Raw genomic sequence first — 14,827 nt, 5'->3', positions numbered from 1 at the left:
AAATTATGAGAAGGAGCTCATCCTCTTCAATAAATGATACAAATCTGGCCATCTTGTTTATGGATTTTTTTTTAAAAATTAGTATAGTAAGTTCAAAGTTTTGGCAGGATAACACTATTTATAAAAGATTTGGTGAATTAATATATTTTTACATAAAGTACGGTGCCATTTACTCAATTTTGCTATTTATAGCGACATTTAATTAAACAGGTTGTATTTCTGAAGCACGACAACTTAAAATATAATTAACCTCACTACTAATCATCTGTCTCAGCTGGTCGACCGATTGATTCAATTATATGAATCGGTCAATTATTTCACACAAAAACCATAATATACATATATTTTATGAGTCAAAATATACTTTTTTGTCTAACTTTTGGACTAAAAATAGACTCCAATTAAAATATTAAAAAGTTATTATTCACATAACAATTATCCTATGTTTTTTAATGTCAATGATGTAGTTGTGCTTGCGATAACGGGTGATTATGAGCAGTCAGGTGCGGGTCTGCCATGACTAGATGAGGATCTGCCCTAGACAAATTACGTGGATGACCTAGCATATGCATTTATGGACTAGCGGAACAAGTCTAGGCTCAAGAGGAGGTCTGATTGTGATAAACCAGAATGATGACTCCAATAGACCACAACTATTGATTCTACCGTTGGATTACCCTTAAATTTTTACAGAAGTTTTCGGAGGCAGTTTTCTTTTTATATAAAAAATCTAACCTCGAAGCTCTGGTTTTGATAGTTTTGTGATTTTTCTTACTAACAAGTTGATCGGTGTAATTGATTATTACGATCCAGTCAACTGATTAGTCTTGAATTTAATTGATATCGTGGTTGTGAACTGTGATATTAATTAAAATTTTATTAAGATTTCTAACCGTAATTTTTAATTAATATCGTAGTTCAGATTGTGATATTTAATTAAATATTACAGTTCATAAATGCAATATCTAAAAATATACTATTTTGCAAAAAAAAAAACATTTACTGCTATGTTAATTAATATTTTATTTTTATTTTGATTGCTAATTGTAAAATTTATCCCTTGTTCACTACGTAACACGTAACGCCCGCCAGTGCCACCAAACACAGTCCACAATATTTTCTACTGCCACCCTGGAAGTCAATTGTCAACTTTTGTTTTTCTTTTTTCTTCATTCTCCATAATAATCTTTAACTAATATTTGGGCATCTGTACTTTTATTTTCTTTGTGAAAGCAAATAAGAGGCCCCTTGTTTACATTATTATAAGGTACACCTTAACATTTGCCCAAGCTTCCTCTCTTTCATTTCCTTGAAAATGATAGAATAATCTGTGTTGAGCCACCACTTAAATCCCCTTCTCCTAGTTGAAGACTCTTCTCTTCACGTTCTGAAACAGAAAAATGGTTGCCCATATTTTGTTCTTACTCTATCAACACCACCCCATCATCACCATCTTCCTTGTCCTAATCCTTGCATCAACATCTTATGGTGAGGATGATAATAAAGATTACAGAGACTGCAAAAAGCATTTTAATTGTGGAGTCTTATCAAACCTTTCTTATCCTTTCTGGGGAGGTGATCGACCTGAAGTTTGTGGACATAAAGGGTTCCAGCTCAAGTGTGAAGAAGGCCAGCTCCCTATAATACCAAGTGACAAACTAGAATTCCGCCTATCTCGTTTAAATCAATCTTCCAGGTTGATGACTCTGCAGCTAGTGAATTCCAAAGATTACATTTGTCCTACTCAAAATTTAGCCAATTCAAGTACTGAGAGTGACATCCATGTCTTCGGTTATGACCTCAACCTTCAAAACCTGAACTTACTTTACAACTGCACGGTCTGGAGCCCGACGCTGGTGCAAAATAGAATTTCGAGTTCGTATTCGAATTGTAGTGAATATAGTGGCAGATCATTCTATGGAAGTGATGATATCTTGGAGAGCAGTAGTGGGCTAGACCAAACGCAATGTAGCATAAGGTTCAAAATCCCCATTCCAGCTGAGTCTTTTCGTCGACTAACGGGTGACAAACCAGAATTGGAGCAAGTTTTAAGAGAAGAGTTTAAAGTGTCGTACAAGTATGATCAAGGTCCTTCAATTTGCGATGGATGCATGGCTTCGAAAGGAATATGTGGAACCAACTTGACTGATCCCAATAGAGAGTTCTTGTGCCTTTGCCGTGACCACCCTTATCCTTTTGTGTGCAAAGGTCAGCTAAGTATACCTTTTCCTTTTTTTTTCTCTTCCCTGTTATATGTTTTATTATTCATTTCAGTGTGTTTCGTGTTATTTGTGTGGGCAATTAAGTTAGTTGGGTAATTAGGGTTGATAATTAGGAAGAGGGCTTTGTTCGGAACTCAAAATTAACTTTCCAATGGCATTAATGACCGCTTAGAAGCCCATTAACCCATCTATCATAGGAAAATTGTTAAGCAATAGTCTAGTCTCTCGATCGCTTACAATTCTGCAAGCTAGTCCTTCTAGTTTTTTTTTTAATTAAATCTCTAGATTACCCTTTTTATTTCTTTTTAAGAAACATTTTGGCTGACCCCACAAGAAGGTGAGCTTGAGTGTCTTATTAATGGAAAATGACTTCCCCAAGTCTAGTTAATTCGAACCTGTCAACGGTCCGCAAAAGCAGCGCAAATATCTTATTTCCTTGCAATCCATCCTCTTTTGGATTAGAATTAGAGAATAAGCTTCGAAGCTTCGTTGCCAATTGCCGTGCATATTCGGGGCTTGTTTTCTTCAAAAGCTATGTCAATTTTCATGGCCATCTAGGCTTTTTTCCTTTTTTTATTCAATGGTAGACAAAATTGTTTGTTTTTACTTTATTCAAAGTGAATGAAATATCCTAGAGGTAGCCTGGAGGGGTCAACAAATATTTGCCAATTTCATTTTATTAATTTTTTATGCATAAGCTATACGAGAGTGTTTTGTTTTTCTTACCCAACCCCTGCTTGAATTTCCCTCTTTTTTGTATTTCAAACAATTTTTCTTTTAGATATCGAAAAAAAACAGGTTTAACCTTGCACTTAATTTATTTCGAAAGTCTCCTTTCCATTTCTATTTTATATTTTTATATATATTTTTTCTAATCTTGGTTTTTAATTCTTTCGAAGTTTCCTTATTTATTTGATCTATTCATTGATTCACAAGAGTTGATTTTATATTAGATATCATCATTTGTTATGCCTTTTCGTGGCTCATTAACTTGATTATCTAGTTTTAGATCCTGGTTATTTTTATGTTTTACAAGTATTTTTAAAAAATTTAAATTTTTTTATTTTAAAATAATATTTTTTAATGTTTTTAGATTATTTTGATACATTAATATTAAAAATAATTTTTTAAAAATAAAAAAAATATTATTTTAATAAATAAAAAATACTTTAAAAGATAATTATAATAACATTTCTATATTTGAATCTTTATAGTTTTTCTTACGATAAGCCTGATGTCAAGAGCCAGCCCTGTGAACTGTTAGACTTGGCTAAGTCCGGTCCCCTATTCACCACTGCAAGGGAGTTGTCCTTTTCTCCACACTTTCGGTTCAACCAGCGAGTTCTCACACAACCGCAACCTTCCATTTCTATTTCCCAATATGCCTCACCTAATTAATCTGCCCATAACCCTATTCCCCATTTCTAATGTTTACTGGGTTTAAGCTTGAAAACTTCAATTTTGCCCATCATGGCTCGGCTCGATTATTAGAGATCTTGTAACTAGCTAGTCTGTTTCTTCGAACTTGTATGTGCCAAAGGAATATGTTGCTTTCGAGATTAACATGTTCAAAGGTTTAACATCTTGGATGTCAAGATAGCTTGGCATATGCTCCATGTGATCTTTAATGCTAGATTTTCGTCTGGCTTACTTCTTGTACAAATTCTATCATGTACTTGCATTCTTTCAAATATTTTCTGATATTTCTCTGAAACTTGCAAGAAAATATTGACAAGCTCTATCAAATCAACATCCCAAGAGATTGTCGCTTTCTTTTCACTGAAGTCATGCCAATATTTTGTTAATGCTCCTCTCCACACTGGTGAAGATATTGGTAGTTGCTTTGAACAAATTAATTATAGTGAGGTTTTGAAGAGGAGTCTCCTCATGTGTTGGACTTAATTTTGAAATTTTTATTTAAAGGATTTTTAATTTTTCTAAGTGTCTCCTAGATATATTATCTAGGCATTTAATTATTAAAAGTGTATTTATTTTTTAAGTCTGCTTCAAATATTTCTAACAAATTGGACTGGAAAATATAGTGAGGTTTTGAAGATTTTTTAGGCTGAGTAGCCATTTCTGATTTGGTTTAGCTTGAAGATTAGAGAATTTGGATTGGTTTCTTGATTAGGCCATGATTTTACAAGATAATCAGCCACTAAAAAATGATGTCAATATCTCACATTTAGTGACATGAAGGCACTTCTACTCTTTGAAAATCTCCATGCTTGAATAGAGTTGTGCTGGCATCAGAGTATTTGTCAGTCTAGAACCATATTTCTTTCTATATATTTTTCTTATACATTTTGTTGGCTTGTTTATATGGAATGCTAGATGCTTCTATTTATTTGATTGATCTTTTTCATGAATACAAGTACATGCAAACAAAGCATTTGCTGTGGAAATTTTGCAGTTTAATTTACAAAAGTTCAGTTTTTTGTATATAAAGCTGTTCTTATCTTGCAGAAGTCTAAAATTTCAGTTTTTAGTTTGAACTTTTTCATTAGAAATCTAACTCCTCACTGCTTTGTACTATTTTATCCAGGAAATAAAGATGTCATGAATGTGGGTCGGAAGGTTCGTATGGGTAAGATGTTGTCATGATCTCTTTTTACCATTTACATATGTTTCTCTTCATTGTTAATCACTGCAATTACGTATCTAAATGCTGTGAAAGTTTTCGCACCTAACTGTTACTGAAAAGGCTAACCAATCCCAGCATTCTCCTTTCAGCTCTTGGGGCATCTCTTGGTACGGTAATCATAATGTCCATAGCCTTCTTCTTCTGGTACCGCCACAAGAAAAGGCAATATGTATCCTTTGTCTCTCGAAGCATTAAATCAGTTCCATCTTCCAAGGCATATATGGAGAAGCGAGGTAGCTACAATGGCGTCCATCTCTTCTCTTATGATGAACTTGAAGAGGCTACTAACAATTTTGATGAGACTAGAGAGCTTGGAGATGGAGGCTTTGGGACAGTATATTACGGTAAAGAACTAACAATCATTATTACAGTGTTGGCTTTTGAAGGACACAATTTATTTAAATTGTTGCTGCTTCCTATGTTTCTTCATTAGGCAAACTTCCAGATGGCCGCGAGGTTGCAGTCAAGCGCTTGTATGAGAACAATTACAAGAGACTTGAGCAGTTTTTGAATGAAGTTGACATCCTAACTCGCCTGCGCCATAAAAATCTTGTTCTGCTATATGGATGCACCTCTCGGCATAGCCGTGAACTCCTACTAGTATACGAGTACATTCCCAATGGTACACTTGCTGATCATCTTCATGGTCAAAGAGCAAAGCCTGGTGCATTGACTTGTCCTACTCGGATGAACATTGCTGTAGAGACCGCAAGTGCATTGGCATATCTTCATGCTTCTGATATTGTGCACCGTGATGTGAAAACCACCAATATTCTCCTTGGTAACGATTTCTGCGTAAAAGTTGCAGATTTTGGGCTGTCTCGACTATTTCCATTAGACGTCACCCATGTTTCAACTGCTCCACAAGGGACTCCTGGTTATGTTGATCCAGACTATCATCAATGCTACCAGCTGACTGATAAGAGTGATGTCTATAGCTTCGGGGTGGTCTTGATTGAGCTTATATCATCAATGCCTGCCGTTGATATCTCTAGACACCGGCACGAGATTAATTTGTCTAACATGGCAATCAATAAAATCCAAAGCAATGCATTAAATGAACTTGTTGACCCAAGTCTTGGGTTTGAATCAGATTATGCAGCAAGAAAAATGATTTCTGCGGTGGCTGAGTTGGCTTTTCAATGTCTACAATCTGCAAGGGAGTTGAGACCTTCTATGGAAAAAGTCGTAGAGATTCTGAAAGATATACAAAATAGAGACTACACTGCGGAAAAGGCAGAGGAGATAGATATTCCTTCAGATGATGTTGTGCTGTTGAAGAGTGGCCCGATACCACTTGACTACACGCTGTCACTGTGACCTGGATTAGCACTACTTCGACCCCTTGTGCGCTAGTGCTTACCTGACTTTTTCCTTGTTTCACTATATTTTCAAGTACATATATAGCGAAGAAGCAGCATCCTGTGTGCAATGAAGTGACTGATATTGCCAGTCTCTATTTATTTGCCATGGCTTGGCAGTGTATTTTGACCAGATGTACATACATTGTTGGAGCAGCAGTGGAAGTTGAAATTTTGCTGATGACACTACAACATTATCCAGTTTTACCGACGGATTAATTCCGTCGGTGACAGCAATTAAATCCGTCGGTGAAAACAATACCGACGGATTCACCGACGGCAGTGCTCCGTCGGTAAACCAGTCGTCGGTAAATCCCATTTCCGTCGCTAATTCTGTCGCAAATAAAAAAAACCATACACCGACAGAAACACCGACGGTAATACAAACGGATACGCGCGCCAAAAAAAAAATTCCTCGCGGGAACATTACCGACGGCCAATCCGTCGGTAATTTTAAGGGTAATTACTGACGGCATCACCGACGGGTTGTCCGTCGGTATTTATGGCATGACTTGTAATTTTGTTGCAACTCTCTGTGTAATACCGACAGATATTATCCGTCGGTATGGCCGTCGGAAGTTAATCACCGACGGATAATATCCGTCGGTGATACCGTCGGGAAATATGGCATGGATGGTAATTGTTCGACAACTCTCTGTTAAATACCGACGGATAGTATCCGTCGGTATGTATTTGAAATATATAAAAAAAATAATTTATTAATTGTAAAAAACATTAATAAACGAATAAAAATGCATTAAACATTAAAAATCTAAAAGTAATAATATTCATTACAAATTTAATGTGTTTAAAAAACAAAATTAAACTAGTATAGCGGCGGAGCTGGAGGAGGAGGCGGAGGAGGAGGAGGCTGGTTGTTCCCGGGACCAAGCATAGAAGTTCTCTTTCAGCCTGTTCCCTTCAGGTAAAATGCTTCTCGCCCATTCAATAATCTTGTCATAACCGGCCTCACTCAACCCGTGATCTGACTTGATGGTGAACACCTGTGCTACGGCTGATAATTTACTGTGGTTCGTGCAGCCATCCCATAATGGTTCGTCAGAATCTCTCAACAGATCAAAAAACCTTGCTGCATCTGAATTAGGTTCTTCTTCTACGATTGGACATCCCCTGACATTATCTTCACTCATTCTCATTGCATCCATAACCATATTCCTGTAAGGATTACTGTTCTCATTTCCAACTTCATGCATGTTACTAGCACTAGAAGTTGACCCAGCCACCTGTTCTTCCATGCTCTCATCAGGAACAAATAGTTCTCCGTGAGCATACCAACACAGGTAATCTTCCATGAACCCTTTGGTTAGAAGATGCATCGTTACAACATCTTGATGCAGAAACTTTAAATTTTTACACTTCCTGCATGGACACCTAATACCGCCATCAGTAAAATTTCTCGGAATAGATGTTGCGAAATTAATAAAACCCTGGACACCGTTACAATAATCCATCCTCCGCAATCCTTGGGGTGAGTTCTGATACATCCATGAACGATCATCCATGACTTCTATTGAACCTCTATAAAACATAACAAAAATATTGGTTTTCCCCGACATTATCCAACAAACTATAACAACACTTATGTTAAATATTCATTATCAATTATCAACTATCAACGTTCATACATACAAATTTATACATATATAAATTTACAGAATTACTCACAACTTCGAAATATAATTGATAACAATTAAACAAGACACTTAAATAAGCTATTAATTATTTATTTCATCACAACGACACATTTAATTCGGTGTAATTCAAACAAAATTTCAACAATTTACAAACAAATATAATTTGATAAAATCTAAAACAACCTATAACAACTACAAAATTATACATTCATACTACAAGTTTCTTTGACAAATAACAATTAAACAAGTACAAACGTTAACAAAATACATATACTAAAACAATAAAATTCACAATTAAATATTAAAACTAATTAAAAAGGATAGATTTACTTCAAAAAAAATGATAAAATCTACAAGAAACGGATATTGTGACCACGTACAAGATATAAGAAACTTGAGTGCTCGTGTTGAGAATAGTGGAGAGTTTGGGATGAGTGTTTGGCTGCAGTTTGGGAGGGGAGAGGTGGGATGGGAAAGAAGAAGAAGGAGAAACAGAGGATGAGAGTGTCGGCAGATGGGTGTATATAATGGCTTTTTCCGACGGAATCACCGACGGAATAATTTCATCGGTGATGCCGTCGGTGACATCGCCACGTCACTGTACGGCTATCACAGTTTGAATCCCTCGGTACTTTCCGTCGGTAAAATCGCCTGACGTCACCATTCCGTTGCGTATTTCCAGACGAACTGTATATGTCGTCGGTGAAGTCGACGGTATATACCGACGGCATTACCGACGAAATTATTCCGTCGGTATATACCGACCGATTTTGAGACGGAATTATTTCCGTCGGTATTAATTACCGACGGAATATGTCCGTCGGTAATTCCGTTGCTTTTCTCCGGTTTTCTGGTAGTGTGACTTCTCTAATCTTTTACTTTGCTGCTGATTAATAGTTTCAATATTTGATTGTTTCGCTCATTCTATTGATAGAAGCTAGGAAAAGCAATTCCTGAAAACAAAATCTACTTTTGCAATGCATAATTGTCATTCAGTTAGTATTGCATCTATAGTATGTTCATTGGTTATTAGATTTTTAAGGATAGAAGACAGGAAAAGGTTGATTTTTAAGGATAGACTGCTCAATTTTCTTTCCCATCTATATTTCAACAGAATTTTCTCTGCAGTACAACTGATTCATGTTGGATGCAATCTATTAGAATTGCTTGCTTCGACAGGGCAGCCGTGAGCTTGTTGCTTATTAGCAGAACCTCATCAGCTATCTTGATCTCAGCGACTGGCTTCGTAAAATTCAGCAGTTCATCTCTAGGCTACGGCATTATTTCCATTAAAAAAAAACGGTTCACGAGATATATCATCCACTTCTCCGTGCTTGAACAAGGCTCAGCTGTAATTTGATATTGTTGGTTGTTAGTGAATATGTCCGGTAACTAATTGATTGATTATATATAGTACTAATTTTATTTATGTAAAATATATTTATTATTAATAAAGGTTTTTTTATCTTTAATATTCGATTTTATTTTATTAATGAATTTAATGTTTGATTAATAAATCTAGAGAAAAATAAAATTCATGTGACAAATATTTTGCATAGAAAATTATAAAGTTGTTATAATTATGAGATTTATATTGCATCAAAGTATTGTTCATAAATATTTTTTTTATCAATACTCTATTGAGACTGAATATTAATTAAAGTTGTTGAAATCAAAGCATATTATGTTTCTTTTTTTATGAAAGGAAGCAGCTACTCTCATAAACTAAGATACAAGAGATACCTAGAACTCACATGCAAGTACTTGTTAGATGACATGTACACTATACTTGCATAAAAGAGAATTTCATATGGAGAGATCACCTATGTCCATGAAAAAACTCACGTTATAGTTGTGTAAGTGATCCTTAGAGTTGAGATCATTAAGTTATCTTATATAGAGAGTGTTATGTTTTGATCCTGACGACACATTGTTCTAATCAAGGGTAATAAATAGGTAGATATTAGATATAGTGTAAACTATATGAAGATATTTAAGTAATCAAGAGAGGATTCATCACCTTAGGTGAATTAAAAAAAATATTAATTGTGAAATCCTTGATCAAGGTGCAATGAGATTTTAAAAAAATTTCAAATCGTATTTAAAGAATCAATGACTATAGTGTTGAGAACTAAAATGATTTAACAAAGTAGACATACTTCATGCTATAATGTCTAAATCGAAACATTCTTGATTAAGGATAATAATTAAACTGAGAAATTGATCACTGAAAGGTTAAGTCAAACCACTTATGACTTTCCTAAAATTTGGAGGATCATGATAAGATGTTAAACATTGTATCTAATCTTCAAATAAAAATCAATCAATTGTTGAATTGTTAATAAGTTAAATTGTATAATTTATATAATTATATTTTAATAAATTAATTATTCAATATTGATTTCAAGAAATGGTTTGAAGCCATGAAATCTGAAATGGATTTCATGTACACCAACCAGGTATAGACTTTGGTTGATCCACCTGAAGGGTTGGAAAATATTCTCTATACTTCGGTTATAAAATCCATTATGTATGCGATGTTATGTATAAGATAAAATGTATTTCATGCTTTGAGCATAATGAGTAGATAACAATCCAATATAGGTAAAAGTCATTGGAAGATAGTTAAAAATATTCTTAAGTACTTATAAAGAACTAAGAATGTCTTTTTGGTATATGAAGGATATGAATTGAAAGTTCATGGTTATTCAAATGCTAGTTTTCAATCAGATATTAATGATAGCAAATCTCAGTAAGGATATGTTTTTACTCTAAATTGTGGTGTTGTGAGTTGGAGGAGTTCCAAGTAAGAGACCACAATTGATTCCACAACTAAAATTGAATACATTTATGTGTCTAAAGCGGTGAAAGAGGTTGTTTGATTTAATAATTCATCAATAAACAAGGTGTGATTCCTAACATTGTTGATCCAGTAGCCATGTAATATAATAACAATAGAGTCATTGTACAAGGAAAAGAACCAAAGTCTCATTAATGATCCAAACATGTACTTAGGTGATTCTATTTAATTATAAAAATCATAGAGAAAAAAAATGTAAAGATAGAGTGAGTATGTAAACCTTGGTTAAAATTTTACAAGATTCATAAATATTAAAATTTTGATTCATAAATAAAATGGGTAAAATTAAACTAAGGGATTGTCATGTTAATAATAATATGGATACAAAAAAATTGTACTGAATTTAAAATTGTCAGGTTGACGAGACAAAATACCCTTTTAAACAAAAAACACTAGATTACTAAAAGGATGGGAATTCTTATCTTTAAGGGCTAAAAGATGAGTATATAAGCACTATTGGCTTTCAAAGGAAGCCAAGAGTTGCCAGTTAAATAGAGAAGGAAAGAGGAAGGGATTTTTGACAAAATCCCTTCATTAATCTACCTAAATTCATATCTCTACACTAGAAATTAAGGGGTAAGAAAGGATTAAAAGAAGATTAGGCTTCGAAAAATGAAGAAAACTTAGGGGAATTTGGGATGGAAGGTGGCAAGTTCGGGAGGAGAAATTAGAAGGAAAGAAAACGTGTTTCTAACACTTTCTTTTCTTCAAATTCTTGTGCTTAAGAGGCGAGAAGCTTTAAATCAAGCTTTAATTGTGTGTACGTTACGTGAAAAGTACATTGTTTATTAAAGAATGCATTATGGGATATGAGTTTGAATGAATGATTGAATTAATGCTTAATGTAGTGTTTGATTAATGCTTATATACATGAATATTGAATGGGTTATGATCTAATTTGGGAAAAAATTGAAAATAAACTTATCCCCATCACTTGCTACGTTTCGGCCTAAGGGAAAGAAATTAAGAAATGAATTTGCATGATGAAATTATTAGAGGAATTGTATTTAGAAATGATGTGACTTGTATTAGAAAGTTGAATAATTAGTATAATCCCTAAAATGAAAATTTGGAACCATTTTCTTTGACGGTAAGGTTTTGGCTAAGAGTAGGAATTAAAGGGGAGCGAACCATTTTGTTCGATTTGAGTTCTCGATAATAAAATGAATTAATAGTAGTATAAGAAAAAAGTAAAGGAAGTACATTTCTTTTATAATGGTTTAAATGTTTTGGTTGTGTGTTAAACTTGTAAGTTGAAATTGTGATAGTTTCGTCATCTAGGTTCTGGCTGCAATTAGGACAAGTAAATGAGAGATCTGGAAATATGTTTCTTCATAAAAGTTGTAGCATGATGTGTTAACTTTTTTAAAAAAACTACCTTTGCAAAATTTGGAGTTATAAAACTCCTATCATGTTACTATTAAGGGTGATTTCAAGTTGGTATATGGCAAAACTGGTTATTGCTTCCTTTATCAAAGCTGTAACCTTACATCTTACCTTTTCAAAAAGACCAACCATGCCTAAAACAGAGCTCAATAACTCTAGGTATAATTAAAATACCTAACAGTGTTCAGGGGTCGAGTAGAATAATCCAACCAAGATTTTATAAATTTCTAATGTTGTTTGAAATTGTTGTTAAAGAATAATATTAATGTGAAAACTAAAAGAATGAGTATGAATATAAAAAAATGAACATATTTATATGCATAAGTGGAATCCTGAAAAGCTTTTCTTGTTAGTGTTTAAATGAAAATAGAGTTTGGATATGGTTGATAATTATATTTCTGATAATAATAATTGTAACCATAATGGTCGGGTCAGAGAGCAAGTCAAGAGCAATAGGACGAGCACATGTGCTAGTTAGGAGTTAATTTCACACTCATATTTTTCTTCATATTGTAGTTTTAAATGTTAGTCAATGTTAAATTCTAGAAGTGTTATATATGTCTACATTGATAATGATGGATTGAAATTGACTGGTACCTGGAGTGGTACTAAAGGCGTTAGTGATTTTGATGACCAAAACTGAAATTGACTAGTACCTTGAGTAGTACTAGAGGCGTCAGTGAATCTCATGACCGGGACTGAAATTGACTAGTACCTTGAGTGTACTTGAAGCGTTAGTGAATTTGACAACTGAGACTAAAATTGATTAGTATCTTGGAAGGTACTAGAGGTGTCAAAGAATTTGACGACCAGGATTAAATAAAATCGACTAGTACCTGGATGATGCTAGATGCATCAAAATGTCTGATGACCGGGATGATATGTTATTTAAAGTTTAAATGAAAATAACGGTAAATAGAAACATTGTATAAACAGGATAATCATAAGGTATCTAATTAGATAAAGAATTTATCTTCATAATATGTTATTACACAAAAGAAAATGAAAAATAATAAGAATCATAATTAAGGAGATATAATTTCTTCATATTATAATGGTCATTAAATAATGTTTTCTCATTAAATAATTAAATTTTGATTTTAAGATCTCATATTCATGCGAGCAACATATTACTTCTATGTTTAGGAGCTACAAAAGGTTGTAATAGGGACTTTTGTAAACTTTTCATGTATTATAATTTTTTAAAATGCTATTTGATGTACATCTAAATTTCAAATTTAGAAAACATATAACATTTTAGTCTTATAACCAATTAGTAATATTATTTCATAATTAATAATTTTATATAAAAGGAAAGCGTTAGTTTTCTTTTTATTACTTATCTTCTATCTTGTTTATATTTTATATCGCAGAGGAAAATAAATGTAATAATGACTATGATGATTATGAAAATAGTCTAGAATGATTGGATTAAATGTTTAGGTTGTGGAAAATTGTGAAAGACAAGGATATCAATACTTAATGTCGCACGTGTGTGGCGTCGCGACGATCATCTACCACTCAAGGAAAATGGTGTAATGGTTTATCTGGCAAAATATGAAGAGACGAGGAATTCTTGTCTCTTATCAGTAAAATATGGACTGAGAGTCGCCACCTAGTATTCTGGTCACTAGGAACCCTAACTGGTCTCAGAGATGGGGTAAGAAGACTGGTTGCGTAAAGGGGAGATATTAGCACCCTAAATATGCCCTACCTAAGGTAAGCTGCATTGTTTTATCTGATAAAATCTAAAGTATTGTTGTGGTTTCTAATTGTCGGTCCGTTTACGGTTTAAGAAAAGTCCTCCTCTGTAAGGAGATCCTTATCTTATCGGGTAAAAACCTAACTGTTCTAAGTCGTCAAAAGAAAATACCTTTTTAATATTGGGAATACGTTTTACGTATAAATTTATAATCCCTGATACTAAAACAAAACAAAATAAAATTTTTGTTGTTTTTGAAATTTTGGCCAATGTTCTTTTGACTTTAATAAACTGGTTATTAAAGCCAAAATGCATGCTATAACATTGTTTTTTGGTGTATGAAAAAACACAATATGATTTTTAGCTTTGAGACACTTGGCCGTATGCACAAAAATATTTTTTTCTTTTTTCTTTTTAATTTTTTTTTGTATTTTTGGAAGTTTTGACGAAAACCGGGTATTTTAATACCGGATTTGTATTTTTACGATGTAAAAATATAAATCGATATTAACCAAAATGGATAAAATAAAAAAACACGATAAAATCACTAATGGTTTTTTTTTTAAAGAAAAAAACAACATGGGCCAACACCGGCCCAAAATAAGAATGGGCCAGCACCGGCCCAAAAATTATAATTAGCTGGTTACTGTGCACAGCATAGTAACCACCTAATTATTTTCATTTGCTCTCACGTTCTGCATGCAAATGAAAACAGAGGGATACGGAGCAGCGAAGGGGAAGAAGGAAGAAGAGAGAGGCGGGGGGAACTGACCTGCGGTGGCTGCTGTGGAGGCTCCTGGTGGTGCTCGCTAGTGGCGGTGAAATGTCGGTGGATCTAGGTGGCGTTCCTTCTCTCTTCTCTCCTCTGTTTTCCTTTTCTTCTTCTCCGTTTTTTTTCTTTACTGCCTTCTTCCCCTTTCTTTTGGTCTTCAGTTCTTTTTTTTTTTCTTTACTGCCTTCTTCCTCTTTTTTTTGTCCCTCCTTTTGTGCTCTCCCC

General features: G+C 33.8%; 1 protein-coding gene across 1 annotated transcript; it reads left to right on the top strand.

The window, feature by feature from the left end:
* Window positions 1-1,254: 1,254 nt before the first annotated feature.
* LOC7486759 (LEAF RUST 10 DISEASE-RESISTANCE LOCUS RECEPTOR-LIKE PROTEIN KINASE-like 1.2) lies at window positions 1,255-6,406 on the top strand. The gene is given in 5 exon segments (XM_024582770.2): window positions 1,255-2,208; window positions 4,768-4,809; window positions 4,956-5,210; window positions 5,300-6,166; window positions 6,169-6,406. Coding segments are annotated over 5 exon segments (2,037 nt in total). The 5' UTR covers window positions 1,255-1,400; the 3' UTR covers window positions 6,234-6,406.
* The last annotated feature ends 8,421 nt before the right edge of the window (window positions 6,407-14,827 follow it).

This window comes from Populus trichocarpa, chromosome 12 (genome assembly GCF_000002775.5).
Source record: "Populus trichocarpa isolate Nisqually-1 chromosome 12, P.trichocarpa_v4.1, whole genome shotgun sequence".
Taxonomy (NCBI): Eukaryota; Viridiplantae; Streptophyta; class Magnoliopsida; order Malpighiales; family Salicaceae; genus Populus; species Populus trichocarpa.
This window is presented reverse-complemented; position numbering and strand designations above follow the sequence as displayed.